Here is an 18,179-nt window from a genome sequence, read left to right as displayed (position 1 = left end):
ACCCTCTCTTCCTCTCCTCACAGAAACCATTCCAAAATGTTTTGGTGTTCTGTACTTACCCATAGTCTTGGTCTCTTTATCCCCCCCCCCTTTTTTTTTTCACACTTACAATAAACTGGACTGTCTCAGCCAAAATACCATGGACTGGAGTGGTTTAAACAGTAGAAATTTACTCTCTCACCATTTTGAGTGCTGGGAAGTCTGAGATCAGGGTGGTAGCGTGGTCAGGTTCTGATGTGAGCCCTCCTCGTGGCTTGTAGACTGTGTCCTCACGAGCCACAGAGCAAGAACGAGTTCTCCCCTGTCTCTGATAAGGGCACTAATCGAATCGGAAGGGCTCTGACCTCATGACCTAATTCTCTCCCAGAGGCCCCACCTCCAGATGCCTTCACTCTGAGAGTTAGGACTTCAACATAGGAATTTGGGTGGGAGACACATAAAATTTACCATTTTAACCACTTCTCAGTGTACACAATTCACTGGTATTAAGTACATTCATAATGCATTTCCATTACCTCTGTCTATTTCTAGAACTTTTTCATTGTCCCAAACAAACTTTGTAGTCACTAAACAATACTGCTGTTTTTTTCTCCTGCCCCCAGCCTCCACAGCCCTTAGTCACCACCGTTTCTGTCTCTGTGAATTTGCCTATTCTGGGTACTTCATGTAAGTGGAATCATAAAAACATTTGCCCTATGTTTTTTAAGAGATATCCGTGTTGTAGCATCCATTGGAGTTTCATTTCTTTTTAAGGTTGAATAATTTTCCATTGTATGGATGAATACTACATTTTGTTTATCCATTCATCTGTTGATAGATAGTGGGTTGTTTCTACTGGGTTGTTGGCTATTGTGAATAGTGCTGCTGTGAACACTGGGTATACAATTACCTGCTTGAGTCATTGCTCTCAGCTCTTTTGGGTATATACCTAGGAGTAGAATTGCTGAATCATATGGTAATAAGTGTTTAACTTTTATTTTTATTTTTTTTTTTAAGGATTTTATTTATTCATGAGAGGCAGAGAGAGGCAGAGGGAGAAGTAGGCTCCCAAGGAGCAAGGAGCTAGATGCGGAACTCGATCCCAGGACCCCGGGATCATGACCTGAGCCGAAGGGAGACGCTTAACCATCTGAGCCACCCAGGCACCCAAGTTTTTAACTTTTGGAGGGATTGCCAGACTTTCCCACAGTGGCCGTACCATTTTACATTTCCACTAGCAGTGCAGGAGGATTCCAGTTTCTCCACATCCTCACCAACACTTACTCACTTTTGATGATAGCTATTTTAATGGCTGTGAGGTGGAATCTCAGTGTTGTTTTGATTTGCATTCCCTAATGATTAATGATGTGCATCTTTTTCATGTGCTTATTGACTATATAGCTTCTTTGAAGAAATGTTTATTCAAGTCCTTTGCTCATTTTTACATTGGGTGGTTGGTTTTTTGTTGTTGAGTTATAGGAGTTCTTTGTATATTCTGGATATTAGACCCTTACCAGATATATGTATCTGCAGATATTTTCTCCTGCAGATTGTATTTTCACTCTCTTAATAGTATGTTTTGATAGACAAAAGTTTTTAATTTTGATGAAGTTTAGTTTATCTATTTTTACATTTATTGCCTTTGTTTTTGGTGTCCTATCCAAGAAGTCATTGCTGAATCCAATATTATGAAGATTTTTTTCCTGTTTTCTTCTAAGAAAAATTTTAGGTCTTATGTTTAGGTTTTTGCTACACAAGGTGTTTTTTAATGGTGTAAGGTAAGGGTCCAATTTCATTCTTTTGCATGCGGTTATCAGTTTTCTCAGCACCATTTGTTGGAAAGACTGTCCTTTCCCCATTGGATGGCCACGGTGCCCTCGTGCAAATCTATCTCCTATTTTATTTTATTTTGTTTTATTTTAGAGAGAGAGCAAGTGCGAATTGGGGGGCAGAGGGAGGGGAAGAGAGAATCTTAAACGGGCTCCATGCTTAGTGGGGAGCCTGATGTGGGGCTCAATCTCATGACTCTGAGATATGACGTGAGCCAAAATCAAGAGTCGGTTCCTTAACCAGCTGAGTCACCCAGGCGACCCTCTCCTTCTCTTTTAAATGACAGAGATTATAACACTATGAGAGAATGTTGGAAAACAGGGAGAACAGTCATGATTCCCTCTCCTTCCCACTATATGACTGTGAGTGCATACTCTTGGGCTTTATTTTTCATACATTCACTTACTGTCTCTCTGTAAGTGATTATACCTATTTTGTGTCATGCCTTTTTACCTATATGCATTGCTAAATGTGATGATTCTGCAAGGCTGCATGAAAGTACTCTAAGTGGCTCAGTGCTACCACAGTGGATCGTGGTGCACCAGTAGGTTTTGCCATTGTGAATTGCGTCGTAGAGCACATCTTCGCACATCGGCTTTTTCATTAGGGCGAATGCCTAGGTATAGAATTGCTCTCTGAAAGGGTATGGATGCTTACCATGGTTTGCGGTGTGTGTGTGCCTTCTAAAATTGTACCCATTTGTAGTTGGCATTGTTGAGTACATGATACACTGGGTATTAGCAAAACAAAAGTTGTCATAGACGAACATGATTCCCTTTGTATTCACTCATTCATTCAACGAATCTTTGTGTTCCATCTATACATCTATATGCCAGACCCTGCTGAGATCCTGGGGATCCACTAGTGAGTAGAACCAGAGCTTCTGTCCTCAGAGATCTTCCCTTATTAGTGGGTGAGACAAAGAAGAAACAAATGGACACATGGACATGTCCAGTGGTTGAAATGCTATGGAGAAGGCTTAAAGAGGTGATGGGCACAGATGTCTGGGCTAGGGTAGAGCGAGGCTGGGACTGAGGCATTCAGGGAAGGAAGGAAGGTGTATCTCTCAGTATCACCTGAATGGCGACTGAAGGAGCAGAGAGGTGAGCCAAGGGGCAGCTGAGAGGAGAGCAGTCCAGGCACAGTCTTGAGATGGACAGAGGGTGCTTGAGCCCTTGTGGCTGGAGGTGCAGAGGGCAGAGAGGAAGGTAGACTCCGATCCTGTCCTCTGAGTGAGGGTTGACTGATCCGTGTTCCGATTCGGTCGCTCTGGCTGCTGTGGAGATTGCGGGAGGGCTGGGATGGAGGCAGGGGGGCTGGGGGGAGGCTCTGATAGTATCCCAGCAAGAGAAGGTGGTGGCTTGGGTCAGAGTGGGAGCTGGGGGTGGGGGAAGGGCTTGATTCTGGGTGTGTTTGGAGGGGAGAGTGAACAGGATGCACTGAGGGATTCGTTTGGGGGAGGTGGGAAAGGATTCAGGATTTCTGACTTGAGCAGATGGAGGGGTGGAATAGCTCTTCACATAGAGCTGTGGAAAAAACAGGGAACAGCTAGACTCTGGTATGCTAATTCAAGTTGTAACTTGCTTTTCTTTAAATGCAGGTCAACTTCAGCATTTTTCTCCGTTTGTTCTCTGTTTATACTGGCTCAGAGTATTTGTAAATTTAACATTTACACTGAATGGCATGGAACGAGGAATCCATACTCTTCCAGAAACAGGGCTCCCAGCCTTGTCAAACCACGAAGACGCCCTGCCCTTAGAGCAGGAGCCAAGGTAGTCAGAGGTCCGGGAGTACAGCTGCTTCCAGGAGTTTCTTTCCAGGATGTCCTGGAAAAGCTCTGGGTTTGTGGTCAAAGTGCCTGTTCAGTTAGGCTGCCCAGGCCTGGTGTTTGGCCTTAGAAAGGAGGGTGGTTGACACGGGTCTCTGCAGAGAGCTGGCTTTGAGTGAACAGCACAGGGGATAGAAGCCCGCCAGGTGTGCCTGGAGCTGTCACACGTTCTCAGTTTGTGTGGCAGTTGTGACTCCATATATGCTCTTTTTGTGTCCTGTCAAAAAGGGAACCAAAACCTTCACAGGCACTTCTTAACAAGGGGGGTGGAAGGTATGTCGCATCTATAAACCTAAAGTTAGCAGGTGACATCGGACGTCAGGTGTGTGTGTGGGGGGGTGGCAGCCTGCTGACTCCAGGGTTTCCTGTGAACACCTAGGTGATTTGAGCTCCACGCAGGATGACATCCGGTGACAGGCTCCCTTCAGTCTCTAGCATTTCCAAGGTGTCCTTTCTTCCGTGACTACTAGACCTGAGGACAGAGATGCGTGTGGTGGGAAAACGGGCCTGATGGACATGGTGGGCCCTTTGGGGAGGAAGCAGTCCTCCTGTCCCTCTTCCTGCCGGCCTCTGACATGGCTCCATGGAGAGGGGTGGGCCTGTGTGATTGGCAGCTGGCCTCTCCTGTCAGGTTCGAAGGGCTGTCCCCCGCCTGGAGCCAGGCACTCGGGGGTGCTGAATATCCTGGGGTGGAGTGGTTCGGGCCTGAGGCCCTCCGTGCGAAGCGGTAGCTGTGGGTGCCGAGAGCAGGCCTGGCTGTTGTGCCTCCCCTAAGAGCCGGAGAAGCTCTGCATGTGGGATGTGGTCTTGGGTTTTTCTCCCCAGTAACAGAATTTAGAGAATTTTCTGTGGTTTAAAGCAAACTCTTCCAACTCTTATATTGTGAACATTTTTGAACAGAGTAGAAAAGTTGAGAGAATAGAGTCACACCCACATACACACCTCTTGATTGAACAGTTAATGTCTTATCATATCTGCTTTGTCTCTGTGTGTGTGTATATATACACATATATATATTTTAAATTTTTCTCTGACCCATTTGAAAGTACGTTGCAGTCATTATGAAACTTCAACTCTGAATACTTTAGTTTGTATCCGAGCTTAACAACAACTTGGTTTTGTTGTTTGGTTTTGGCCTGGCCATGGGGCTTGTGGCAAGGTCTGAAGCGTCCAGGGACCAGCAACGTTGACAATAGGCCTCAGTCAGGAGCAGCTGGGCCCGCATCCACGCTCACTCCCTGCATTAGCACTGTTTTCTTATTTCCATCCTTAGTTTAGAACCTTAAAAATGTATGGTGCAGCCTTCCAGTTTGTGAAAAGGAATGAGGACAGATCAGCCTGTGCCCACACGTTGCCCTGTGCCCGTGCTCCTGCCCACCTGCCCGGAGCCCCACTGGCCGGCACTCGGCATGCCCCTCTGTGCTGTGGTGTCCGGGACCCTGGACAGTATTGAACATGGTTTGCACTTTTTACGACTTTATATAATTATTATAGCTTTCATTCTTCTCTGTAAACAGGTTGCTATTAACTTCCTCATAAGGTTGTTAAATGGGAAGGATATATGTGTAAATACCTCGTCCCATGCTGGCAGGGAGTAGAAATTCAGTACATACAGGCACACCCCATTTTATTGCAGTTTGCTTTATTGCGCTTCAAAGATAATTGCGTTCTTTTTACAAATAGGAGGTTGGTGGCAACCCTGTGTCCAGCAAGTCTGTCAGTGCCATTTTTCCAACAGCATTTGCTCACTTTGTGCCCCTGTGTCATATTTTGGTAATTCTTGCAGTATTTCAAACGTTTTCATTATTATATTTGTTACGGTGATCTGTGATCAGTGACTGCAACTTGCTGAAAGCTCAGATGATAGCTAACATTTTTTAGCAATATTTTTTAATTACATACTGTATTGCTTTTTTTTTTTTAAGATTTTATTTATTTATTAGAGAGAGAGAGCACGAGCCAAGAGGGGTAGAGGCAGAGGGAGAGGGAGAAGCAGACTCCCCACTGAGCAGGGAGCCTGCTGTGGGGCTCAATCCCAGGATCCCAAGATCATGACCTGAGCTGAAGGCGGATGCTTAACCCACTGAACCATCTGGGCATCCCATGTACATTGGTTTTTTAGACATAATGCTATTGCATATTTAATATACTAATATATAGCGTAGCGTAAACATAACTTTTATATGTACTGGGAAATCAAAAAATTCATTCGATTTGCTTTATTTTGACATTTGCTTTGTTGCAGTAGGCTGGAACCAAACCCGCAGTATCTCTGAAGTATGTCTAGACCGTTTTACTTCTTAACCTAATAGGTGTTGAGGAGATGTGGATGTTGAAGTGGGCAGTCAGGTTGGCAGGGAAGTCGATCCCCTCACCCGCTCAGGTACAGTTTACAGCCCAGCTCTGTCCTCAGAGAATCTGGGGCTCATTCAAGGGCAGAAGGGTGTATCAGGGGCTTCGGGGGCCCCTACCTGGGAGGAACTGTGGCAGCCACTCCCCCAGGTCGCTCAGCCCAGCCCCAGGCCCCCCTACTCCATCCTTTTCCTCTTCCCTGCCTCCCCCCAGCCCAGGGACAGCTCTGTGCCTGTACCACTCACTAGTTGGGAACTACCTGCCTCCTGAGGCTTTGAGCAGCAGTGTGTGGAAGAGCCCAGGACTCTGCCCAAAGAAGATGAGAAAAAGACAAAGCTGAGCTCTGGGGCTGGAAGGAGTCCAGGGTGGCTGACTCAGATACCTTCAGGGCCCTGTGGGGCACTTTCTGCTAGGCTGTTCTGCCACCAATCACTTTCCTTTATCATGATGCAGACCGCCCCTCCTCTGGGCCCCCTCTTCCAGGAGCTGCTGGTGGGACTGCTAAGAAACATTTGCGCATTTGAGGGGGCAATTTGGCAGGGCTGGGAGAAGCTTTCAGAGGAAGAGATCTCCTGAGGCCACGTCATGCTTGTCCTGGCTCTTTGTCCAGACTTTTGCGAGGCTGCTAACTTGCCCATGGCATCTTGCGCCAGCCGTGAGACCAGCCATTACTGGTCTTCCTCAGGAGGCCTCTCCTGGCCCCCAGGGAATGAGAAGTAGCAGACTGCACCTGCCACCCCTGCCCCACCGTTACCTTCATCCCCTGGCACAGCAGCGCATGAAATTCACGCAGCACGGAGCTGCAGGGGCTTGACAGACCGGGGACGCCTGTCTGCAGGTGCTGGTGGCCGAGTGGCGGGGGGCCTGCAGAGCCTTGAAGTGGCACTAGGTGGCACTCTCAGGGGAGTCCCAGCAAGGTGGGAGGACCCAGTGTGGCTGGAAGGGACCTTATTCAGGGTGGGAACCTAAACGTAACAAAGGATTTTTGTTTTTCCCAGAAATCATTAACTATTGTCTGGAATCTAGAAGGCATTTCCTTACTAAGAAACATACGTGGTGGAAGTCAGACTAGAAGGCTGATCTCAGGACAGACCTGTGGGCTGGCTTACAAGTTTTCTAAACAACAGTCTGCCTGAGAGGCTTACAGTGGTGATAAAGGGACTCTGGTAGACGTGGGGTGGCCTGTTGCTCCTTTTACAGGGAGAGCACTGGTGCTCCAAAGGCTGCTCAGCAAATGAGAACTTGGGCTTCTGTCTTCCTTTCCCCGAGTGTAACTTGGACTAGGCCTGGTCTGGAAGTGCCGGCAGCCTTGGGGGAAGTCAGAATGGTCCTCCAGCCTTGGGGGAAGTGAGAATGGTCCTCCAGGATCTTTCTGGTTCTGGAATTTAGTGTTGCCGGGATTCTGTGTTATCTTCCTGTGCTTTAACTCCTTTTTGTCCTGTCTTTGCGGTGTGTTTGCTTGGAGCTCTGGGGTGAGAGGGGTCTTAAGTCTCACTGAGGCTCAGAGAATGCTGTGGGCCCAGACCAGGAAACCGTGAGGTGCAGCCCATGTTGGGTATTCACCAGCCATGTGCTGGAACCTAAGCCCCAGGGGGGCTCCCTGCTTCCGTGTTCCTACTATGCATTGTGGGTGTCCAATATTATGGAAGTCCCTGAGGAGGGACCCCCGTCTTCTGGCCTTCTCCCCGCTGCAGCATCCCAGGTCTGTAGCTTGTCACAGCGCACTTGCTGGGATGGATCCAGATGAGGACAGGTGTGTGGGGCTTTGTCTGCACAGCACCATGTCCTGCCTGGGCCCAGCTGCCCATCTCTTTACAAGCCAAAAGGCTCTTTCTTCTGTTCCAAATGTTGCTTCAGAAACCAGATTCTCAGTGGTCAGAGGAAGCAAGGGTTGTTGGAAGACTGAGCTTTCTGAGGCAGTCTGACCATTGGAAGGGGTGCTGACCTACCCAGATGCTAATCCGGTTCCCAAATTCCATACCTTTTTGGTGTTCCCATCACTCTGTCTCGCCTAGAAAATGTTAAGCTGGTTCCTTCTTTCCATCCCTTGTGGAGCGAGTGCTTGGTGGGCATGGGAATGAGGTACTGACCCCCCACCCCCACCCCCAGGCTGGGCCCTGCCGTCTAGTGGAGTAGAAAGACACTGCACGAATTCCCCCCACCCCCCTTGAGGCCAGAAGGGACTTTTTGCTTACTGGGTCTGGTTCCCTGGCCGGGCCAGATTTTGTGTGGCAGGGGTTTTGTACGGTAGGGGTGTGTCTGCCTGGAGGAGAGGGGGCAGGGGTGAGACTGGGGGCAGCTTGTAGCTTCAGGATGGCAAAGAGCCAGGACTTAGTTACCTTGTGTGTGCTTCAAGGGCTAGAAAAGGTGCCTGGAGGTGGCTTTCTGCTCAGTCCCAGGAAGCTGGCCCTGGGTGAGATCAGCCTCATGTGGAGGCCTGGGACTATTTACCCGGGTCGGGGTGGGCAGGGAGGACGGCCCCTGGCCCAGGAGGTGTCGCCAGGAAATCCCGTGACTGGCGGGGGCTGGTCCCTGGGCCGCAGCCCCTCCTCTTAAAGGGGCCCTGGGCACAGTGGCTGGGCCTGGCTGGAGGGAGGAGCCGTCTGTCTGCTGGTGTCCGGTATCCGTCCTCTGCCCCCGCCCCCAGGCGGTCTGAGTGGCCAGAGCCGAGTCCCCGCCCGTCGAGGCTTCCTCCCCGGAGCGGTGCCTCCCTGAGAGTCGGTGCCTGAAGCCCAGCGGGACGGGACCACCTGCGGGTGAGTGAGCCATTGAGCGCCCGGAGCCCGGAACGGGCGTCCTGGGTGCCCGTCGCCCCTTGGAACTGCGGGACCCTGGGGCTGGAAGGCCCACCCCACAGTCTCCATCGCATTGTGGGCTTCTCCTGCCCCACATGGTGGGTCTCGGGCCGCGCCGGATGAGCTCATTTCCGCCGCGTCGGGTAGCATCTCCTGGCCCTCCAGCCGAAAGGGGAAATGCTGGGCTGGGGCTCCGTGTCCCCTCCTGCCCCGAGAGTCTGGGTGATTGCCTCAGTGCTGCCCACGGGGCCTGACCGGCGCCAGTCGGGGAGGGAAGCGGCCCTGTTCCTGGGTGGGACTGGATGTGTTCCCAGTTCCTCACCCGAGGGGCGGAATGGGGGTAACACGCTGCCCTTCGCAGAGCCCCATCCTTGAGAGAAGGTTCTTTGGGAGATTTAAGGAAGCCCAGCGCTGTGAGGGGTATCTTCCCCTCCTCCACCTGCCCTTCCCTGGCCCCTGGCTTTAAAGAAGCTTCTCTGGGCCCTTCTCTTTGCTTCCTCTTCTCTTACCCAAAGCTTCCCCAAGATGGCTCGCCCATTTCACCTGGGGAGAATCCATTTTCCCTGTTTCCTCTTCTTGAAGTTTTATCTGCTTCTAGCCCTGGAACGCAGGGAGGAAGGGTTGGTGGCCCCCCTGGACACAGCTGCCTGTGCATGCTTCAGGTGAGCTGGGGGAGAAGTGGGCTCAGAAAGTCAGGCAGGGGGGTGGCTGGGTGGATCAGTTGGTTAAGCCTTTGCCTTCCGCCCTGGTCATGATCCCGGGGTCCTGGGATCAAGCCTCACGTTGGGCTCCCTGCTTAGCCGGGAGCCTGCTTCTCCCTTTCCCTCTTCCCCCCCTCCCCCAGCTCCTGCTCTCTCTGTGTCTCTGTCTTTCAAATAAAGAAATCTTTTTTTTTTAAAGATTTTATTTATTTATTTGCCAGAGAGAGACACAGTGAGAGAGGGAGCACAAGCAGGGGGAGTGGGAGAGGGAGAAGCAGGCTTCCTGCGGAGCAGGGAGCCCGATGCGGGGCTCGATCCCAGGACCCCGGGATCATGACCTGAGCCGAAGGCAGACGCTTAACGACTGGGCCACACAGGCGCCCCAAGAAATAAAATCTTTTTAAAAAAAATAAAAATAAAAGGAAAGACAGGTAGACCTAGGACTTGGGGACTCTGAGGCTTTCTGCTGAGGCTTCAGGAGTGACACTGGCACCCAGTGAGAGTTCCACTCGGGGCAAGAGCAAATTTCTCAGTGTCTCTGGCAGGACCTGTGCCTGGCTGCGCCTGGCTGCAAGGCCCTTGGTGCTCAGGGAGTGCTTGTTGGGGGCACAGTCCCGACTCTGTCCCTGCCTTCCTGGCCTTGCCAAAACTCAAACCTGAATCCACCAGAGTCCAAGGGAACCAGGCAGGAGCCTGCCTCCCACTAGCCCCCGCCCCCACACCTCTAGCAACTGGTAACTGGCCTGGGTCCTGGGTCCCTCCGGCTGACTTCAGTTGGAATGTTCCATTCCACTGAGGGGGTAGTGTTGCCTTCATCATAGGCTGTGAGGCGTAGATGGGGACATTGAGCACTGCTCGGGTGTGAACTCCCAGAACAGGACATCCAGACATAGGTGACCCCTCCCCCCCCAGACCTGGTCCCGTTGGGCCATTGCTCCTGCTCAGAAGGGCAGCCACTGCCCCCCGTGGTTTGGGCTCTTTCAGAACTGCTGCCTCTACCCTGTTCCTTCCATCTTGCCAGTGGGAACAAACCTCCGTCCTCCCAGAGTGTGGGTTTGGAAACGGAGGTGAGGTGTTGGGAGTCAGGTCCAGGGGATGAGGCTGCACCAAGGTCTAGGGTGGAAGTGAGGTGTGGTGTCTCTGAACAGAGTAGAGTTCTGGGCCACGGTCACTGCTATGATCTGAGCCTCGAGGGAGTGAGCAGGAGGAGTGACCCTTCCCATTTTCCAGATGAGGAAACATAGCCACAGAGCACCTGTGACTTGCAAGGCCCCTCCCAGCTCTCAGGGCCGGCAGGGCAGCCAGGACTGCAGTAACTGGATTGTCCCCTCCCCTACCAAAGCCTCTGAGCTCTCCTGTGCATTGTGGCTGGCCCTTAGGCCTTGTGATAACTTTAAACTCCTACTGGTCACAGCTCACAACTCTTCTCCACAGAGTGTTCTTGAGAGTGGGGAGAGATGGAAAGTGTCTGTACTTCCTCGCCTCAGGGTACCCTCCTTGCAGGTTCCTCATCTGGGCCTGAGCCCCTAGTCCCACTCCGGGGAGCCAGAGAGCGAGCCTTGGCTTGGGCTCTAAGGGTCATCGCAGGTGTGGGGGCAAGTGGGGCACTGAAATGGGGAGGGCGGGAGCACTGTTGGCCTAGGAAGTGGCTCAGCCTTTGGGAAGCAGGAAGGAATGAATGACCCTTAGGGACCCCCTTCCCTCCATCCTGCAGCTTTGAGCTGGACAGAGGGTGCCAGGCCTGTTTCCTGGGGGGACAGATGAATTCATTTCTGCTCCCTGGGGACCTTCTGGGGCCCATGCATGGTGATTTGGAAGAAGCCTGACAGTCTGGTCCCTGTCCCATTTCCAAAGAGGAAGAGTGGTGATGGAGACAGGACTGAGGGCTAAGGACATCCTGCCAGCCCTTTGGGGCAGTTTCTAGAGTCACTAGGATCGCAGCAACTTGGGCCAGCCTCCTTGAACACCCCTGCACTGCAGGAGGAAGGGTGAGGACCCACCCTACCCTAGCCAAGTCCCTGGACTGGAGGCCCTGGGGTGAATGAAATGGGAGAAGCACCCATAGAAATCTACTTTGAGGACCGGAGGTTTCGGGCCAAACTAGGTTTGTGTATGGGCTCTGGCAGGTGCCTTTCCGGCAGCGTGCTGCGGGGGCCTCTGCCCCGTGTGGTAGGCTAGTGAGGAAAATGGGCAAGAGGAGACGCGGGCTCCCATCCTCTCCCACAAGGCCTCACTGGCCTCACTGTGAATCCCAGGTGTGCGCTCAGTCCAGGCTCTCTAGAGTGGGGGAAAGAGTGCTTGGGGGCCAAGCGCCGTGCCTGACCCTGTCTGCCTGTCACACCTTGGCGCCTGTTTCCCTGGGGAGCTGACAGGGGGCCAGTGTGGGGCCCCGTGGCCTGGTGGGCCTTGGAGGGGCGGGCTGTGGGCTCAGTACGTGGGCGGTATAGTTGAGGTGACCCGACTGTCATGGATGGGAAAGTTAGGAGGCTTAGCACAGGTGGGAGATAGACACGGGGGTGTCCATGGGTCCCTGGGCCTGGCCCTTGGGACGGAGGAGGCTTGTATGTCCATATGTGCTTCTGGGTGAGGCTGGGTGGTGGGCACCGTCCCGCCTGGCTCACCCCCAGTGAGCTGTCCTGCCACTCAGGCGAGTGGCCTGGGGAGCTGATCTCTGCCGGAGGGGTCTGGGCCTGGGGTGGCCCAGGCCTTGCCACTTACTTGGTCGGGGCTGGAAATCCATGCTAACTTTCAGACCTTAGTCTTGGCTCTCACTGCACACTGCACTCCCAGGGATTTGACTCTCCAGGGGCTAGCATTTTCACCTCTGGCTGAGGTGACTTTGCCAGGGCGACATTTCACCCTTGTGTGGGTGGAGCCATGTCCGAGTGGGGCCTCTCGCTCTTGTCAGTCAGTTGGCTGTGTGGGGGGTCAGCATTGGCCTGGGACCGCGTCCGCGGCTGGGTCAGTTCTCTGCCTTGGGAGCTTCTCTTGGGGCCCGAATCTCTACATCTAAAGATGGTGGCAGGCACCTGTCCCCTGTAGCCTGCAGTTGGGATTGGAGGCCAGGCTGAGTGGGGCCTTGACTATCCCTGGGCTTAGACAGCAACAACCGTGGAATGTTTGTTCTCCTTCCCCTGTTATCTGTGAGGGCCTTGTGGAGGCTGGGCGTACCCTCCCATCCCAGATCGCCCGGCAGGGCCAAAGTGCTGTCCAAAGCAAAGATGGGAGGGGGGCGCGCGCTGGTTTGGGCTTCAGTCCTGGTTAGTTTTCCCTCAGGTCAGGTCATGTGTGTGCTCGTCTGCTGAGGAGGCCTTGTGGGGGTTGGTACAGGGGTGGGAGGCTCTGAGGCCCGGGAGGCAGTAAGGAGAGAGCTGGAGCAGGTCAGATGTCCAGCGTCTCGCCCTCTGTGCCTCTCCTGCCTTCCTGCTCTCTCATTCCTCAGATGCTACTTCGGCACCTGAATGGAAAGTGGGTCAGGTCGTGGCGAGGGAGGGGCTGCCCGAGCCGCAGACTGGCCGACGCTGGGCTCCCGCCTGGAGCACAGGACTCAGATTCCCACTTGTGCTTCTTGGGCTCGTAGGCTCCTGGCCCCTTCCCTGCCATGAGCTCACTGGAGCGGGCCAGTGGCCAACCCCGGGGACAGAGTGGGCGGAGGGCAGGGGCTTGTGTCCCGGGCGGCAGGCCCCCCTGCCGCTTCCCGAGCAGGTGTGACCAGTGCCTGTCTTTGCAATAGCCCTGACCTCTAACCTGCGCCCGGTAAGCCAGCGGGACCCAACCACGCCGGGGAGCGGCCCACCAGCCACCAGGCGGCCAGCCCGAGGAGTGGTGACAGCGCAGGAGCTCCTGGCTTGGGGGGAAGGGAGGAAGGAGGAGAAACAAAGGCGAGTGTGCCTGGCGCCGCCCACCATGTGTCAGTCAGAGGCACGGCGAGGACCTGAGCTCGGAGCAGCGAAATGGTGAGATGCTGCCGGCCCCGTGCTAACCCCACTGTGCCCCGCCACGACCTCCGGAAGGTCAGAGTTCACGTCCAGCGGCCCCGCGGTGGAGGTGGCGGCAGGGGGCCAGGGGATCAGCCCCCGAGGCTGGAGGGGCCCGGCCCAGGGGGCCTGAGTCGGAGAGCCCGCTTCAGGTACCTGGGGAGATGGAGCGGGCTGGTGGCCTTCTGTCTGCTGCATCCTAATTGCTGCTCCCAGGCCCCCACCCCGGGCTTCCCCCACCACCCCCCGCTCGGGGAGAGGTGCCGCTCTTCTGGGATTGGTCCCTGGGCTTCTGCAGTGATCAGGGCGGGTGGGGGAAGCCCTGGGGACAGCAGGGATTTGTTCAGCTTTGCTTGGCCCCTACCTCCTTCCCGGACCTTTTGAAAACACGGTGGGGTGGGGTGGGAAAGAAGGAAGACAGAGAGCCTGGTGAGCTGTGGAAAGAAGCGTCTTCCATTGCAATCATTGAACAGCAGGTGCCCAACCATCAGCTTGGTTCTCCCGTTTTTTCTTTTTAGTATCAGCTGAGATGCTTCTTTGTTCCTTGGTTTGTTCAGCAACCTGAGGCAGAGGACACGGCTTCTCTGAGAGCATAAAGGCGCAGATGGGAGCCTTAGATTATCCAGTTGAATGCAGTCTTTTTGCAGATGAGGAAACTGAGGCCTGGGAACCTTCTCAGTGTGGGTGGGAATGTGGTCTCCTGGTGGCTGCACTGGGCCTCAGGAGCATTTTCTAGTGCCTAGGCATGGGACCAGGGGACTTGGGTGTCACTGTTGTATCTTGGGAGGCCAGGGTTCTGGTGGAAAGGCCCACCCAGCCTCTGAGATCCCCACGAGGCTGAGCCTGTGCTGAATGCACTGAGTTTGGGCTGCTGGGGTCTGGGGAGAGAAAGGAGGAGCCTGGCTCAGGTGTGTGACCCCAGCAGACCTGGGAGGTGGTCTGAGGGCTGGTGGGGAGGTTCCTCCCTCCAGTCTCTGGGTCTGTTTTGGAGAACCTGATCTGACGTAGAAAGACCAGGCAGTGGGTGGAGATTTAGCTGTTTGGTGGGCGTGTGTGTGTACAGGTGCATGTTCATGGGGGCTTTCCTTTGGAATCTTGTCAGGCCCAATCCCTTCATTTATCAGATGAGGAAACGAGGCCTAGCGCCAGGAGGAGATTTTCCAAGATCCTGCAGTGTAGTGGTTGCTCCCCGGTGCCTCTCCAGGCAGAGCTGGCCCCAGGGGTGGGGGTGGGGGTGCTCTGATGCAGGCTGTGCACCCCGTCTTCCCTGTGCTGCCCCCGATTCCCAGTCCTCCTCAGCTGGTAGGCAGGTAGGTGAGACTGGGATGAGAGTCTGGTGAACAAAGGCAGCGGAGCCCCCACCTCAGCCTGGGGTTGGGTTGAGGGACCGCGGCCAGTGCTGCCGGACTCCACGGAGAGGCAAGCTTGCCGAGGGTGGGGCGGGGCCTCCCAGACCCTGACCGCTGACCTGGGCCATGCACGGACATCTGCTCTGCAGGTTGCACTTCCCTCAGCTGGCCCTGAGGCGGAGGCTGGGACAGTTGAGCTGTATGTCCAGACCCGCCCTGAAACTGCGCTCCTGGCCCCTGACGGTCCTCTACTACCTCCTGCCCTTCGGTGCCCTCAGACCGCTCAGCCGGGTGGGATGGAGGCCCGTGAGCAGGGTAAGTGTGCGCAGGCTGCTGGCCTGGCTCCCCTCCACACGCCAGGGCGGGCCTAAGGTTGGGGTCCCGGATACAGAATGGAGGAGACAGTTGTCAGATTAGAGCTGATGGTGTGGGTGCTGAGCCCTCAGGATGGTCATTTTGACAGGCAAGCTGGTTGGGAAGGTCAGGCTGGTTGGTGGCCCTGAGGGCTTGCTGTATGCTGCCTCTTCTCCTTGCCTGCATTCGTGCCCTTTGGGGGCTCTGCTTCTGGAAGGAACCCACACTGGGCATTCAGAAAATGTGTGTGATTTCCTGTGTCCGGGCAGGAGAGAGCTTAGAGGTGATTTTGAGAAGAATGCAGATTAATTCCTGGATGCCAGAGGGTGATTCAGGAAGGCTGGTGCCTGTTTGGGCCCCTTAGGGTGTTTCTGAACTTGGTAGCCCCAGGCAGGGCTGGGTGAGGGAGCGACCTGGCCGCCGCCCCCTCAAGGGCTGCCCAGCTCCCTGGCCCTGGGCTCTCTGGGCAGGCTGACCCCAAGCAGGGAACCCTGGGCTCTGATGGGCGTCAGCTGGGAAGAGTTTGGGGCGCCACTGACTGAGTTACACTGTAGAGGTGTTTAAACTTGGAATGAAATTGCCTTTACACCCTGGGGACTTGGTGTCTAGGTCGGGCTGACAGGCCCCAGCTGCCAGTGAGAGGCAGGTCCTGCTGTGGCAGCAGCACCTGAGGCTTGAGAGGCATCCCCTCCAGGTCGCCTGGCCCCGAGAGTTTGGCTGGGGGAGGCCCGGCGGGCGGGCTCTGGTGGCCGTGGTACAGCACATCTGGTGTGGGGGTGCCCTCTGCTTCCTGTTCGGACCGGACGCGCGCTTGGGGCTGTAGACTCACCTGCGCACTGGGACCCCGGCCCTTTCTGCCGCAGCCTCTCTGTGCGGGGGGCAGAGCCGGTCACGCTCCGCCTTTCCTAAAGAAGGACCGCGCTGGCCGGCCTCTCCTTGGGGACGGTGCGCAAAGTGCGTCGTGACTGATGCCCCTGAGTTTAAGTCACTGTGTCGGTCTCGGCCAGTACTCGGTTTGTGAGAGTGTTTGGGAAGCTCAGTCTGGTTCCTAGTGGGCAACAACCACATCACAAAGCCGTGGCGGGGTGCCCAGGTCTCCGGGGCCGGGGGGAGGGGCGCTGGGGGGCACACGGGGCCGTTGTGCATCTGCCTGTCCGTGGCCTGCAGGTGGCCCTGTACAAGTCGGTGCCCACGCGCCTGCTGTCGCGGGCCTGGGGCCGCCTCAACCAGGTGGAGCTGCCGCACTGGCTGCGCCGGCCTGTCTACAGCCTGTATATCTGGACGTTCGGTGTGAACATGAAGGAGGCCGCCGTGGAGGACCTGCACCACTACCGCAATCTCAGCGAGTTCTTCCGGCGCAAGCTGAAGCCGCAGGCCCGGCCTGTCTGTGGCTTGCACAGCGTGGTGAGGCCCGGCCCCGCCCTCCACGCGCCCCCCCCCCCCCCCCCCCGCCATGGGATTCTTGCCCCTGCTGTCTCTGCAGGTGACCCGTGGGTACTCCTCCCAGGCTGGGCCCCTGGGGAGGCGGAGACCCTGCCTCCTTAGTAGCAAACCTTTCTCGGCCCTTCCAGATCAGCCCGTCAGACGGGAAGATCCTGAACTTTGGGCAGGTGAAGAACTGCGAGGTGGAGCAGGTGAAGGGGGTCACCTACTCGCTGGAGTCGTTCCTGGGTCCGCGCACTTCCACGGATGACCTGCCCTTCCCGCCAGGTGGGTCATTGCCTGGTGGCAGCCTTGCGACCCTGTGGCAGCGTGGCTGGGCTGGTCCTCACAGAGGAAGACGGGAATGCATCGGGAGGGAAGGGCCAGCGGTCACTGTGTGGGGCTTTGGGGCCTCCCTGAGGGCTCAGGTCAAGCTTGTCTGAGAGCCGGGCCCTCGTGTCTGCCTCCCACAGCCACCCCCTGCGGCTCCTTCAGGAACCAGCTGGTCACTCGAGAAGGGAACGAGCTCTACCACTGTGTCATCTACCTGGCCCCTGGGGACTACCACTGCTTCCACTCCCCCACTGACTGGACAGTTTCCCACCGGCGCCATTTCCCAGGTTGGCCCAGAGCCTCCCTCCTTTTTTGGTGTCGAGGGACCGAGGCTCCACACTCGGGGTGCTGAGACTGGGAGGTGACTGCTTTAGTCTGGCCGGGTGGGGGCGGCAGGGGGCAGCCTGGGGTCTAGCCCACTCAGCATTCGGAAGGAGATGGGTGGACATGGGGCTCTGGGAGGCTAGTCTTCTTGCCGGGTGGGGAATGGCAGTGTCCCTGCCCCCGCAGGCTCCCTGATGTCCGTGAACCCCGGCATGGCCCGCTGGATCAAAGAGCTTTTCTGCCACAACGAGCGGGTGGTCCTCACTGGGGACTGGAAACATGGCTTCTTCTCGCTGACGGCCGTGGGGGCCACCAACGTGGGCTCCATACGCATCTACTTTGACCGGGTAAGCAGAGCCAGGCCCAAGGGCTGGGCCACTTGGGGTCCCCCCAACCCCTTCTCCCATGGAGCCAGGTCCGTTGGGACTGTAAGTTCTAGAAGGGCGTGTCCCCAGCCAGGCCTGACCCTGTGGAGCAGCTGCCCCGAGGAGGGGTTGGACCCTGGGCTCCTGCTCTGCCAGCCCCGACCCCACATGTGCTGTCGCTTGCTCATCTGGAGATGGCTGGACAGGGAGGGGGTTCACCTCCCAGCCTGCACTTTGCTTCTGCTGGCAACCCAGGGGATACAGTATGGAGCTCAGGGTGGGCCATGCTGATGGGAAGCCGAGAGTCTGAGGGGAAGTGGGGGGTGGGGATGCCTTTCTGTGTGTCAGCTTGTGGTTGCCCCTTGCCTGCTCGGGGTGAAGAGTGGGGTCTGATTCCTCTGTGTCCCCCGCCCCTGGCGGGTCCCGGTTCACAGCTGCTATTGGAGACTGGTTAGGCTTATGGGCCGAGTCGCTGTCCCCAGCTCCCTTTCCAGGCTGGGTTGGGGACAGGCAGCAGAGAGGTGTTCTGGGTCCAGGAGCAGACCCCACACGCTCTGCCTCGGACCTCCT

General features: G+C 55.6%; 1 protein-coding gene across 6 annotated transcripts in view; it reads left to right on the top strand.

The window, feature by feature from the left end:
- Positions 1–18,179, top strand: part of PISD (phosphatidylserine decarboxylase) — a 42,795-nt gene that overhangs the window by 23,300 nt on the left and 1,316 nt on the right. Inside the window, exons 1-8 of one of the 6 annotated variants that reach the window (XM_027575781.2) lie at positions 8,947–9,006; positions 9,383–9,446; positions 13,219–13,441; positions 14,961–15,126; positions 16,333–16,569; positions 16,737–16,875; positions 17,061–17,207; positions 17,431–17,591. In XM_027575781.2, coding sequence (XP_027431582.1) covers positions 8,962–9,006; positions 9,383–9,446; positions 13,219–13,441; positions 14,961–15,126; positions 16,333–16,569; positions 16,737–16,875; positions 17,061–17,207; positions 17,431–17,591 — 1,182 coding nt within the window. In that variant the 5' untranslated portion in view covers positions 8,947–8,961. Of the gene's footprint in view, positions 1–8,283; positions 8,746–8,946; positions 9,007–9,103; positions 9,125–9,382; positions 9,447–10,412; positions 10,553–13,218; positions 13,615–14,960; positions 15,127–16,332; positions 16,570–16,736; positions 16,876–17,060; positions 17,208–17,430; positions 17,592–18,179 lie in introns of those variants that run through there. The other 5 variants (XM_027575783.2, XM_027575784.2, XM_027575787.2 and 2 more) reach the window with 5 other exon arrangements.

This window comes from Zalophus californianus, chromosome 14 (assembly GCF_009762305.2).
Source record: "Zalophus californianus isolate mZalCal1 chromosome 14, mZalCal1.pri.v2, whole genome shotgun sequence".
Classification (NCBI taxonomy): domain Eukaryota; kingdom Metazoa; phylum Chordata; class Mammalia; order Carnivora; family Otariidae; genus Zalophus; species Zalophus californianus.
Note: the sequence above shows the minus strand (reverse complement) of the source record. Positions and strands in the feature narration are given on the sequence as shown.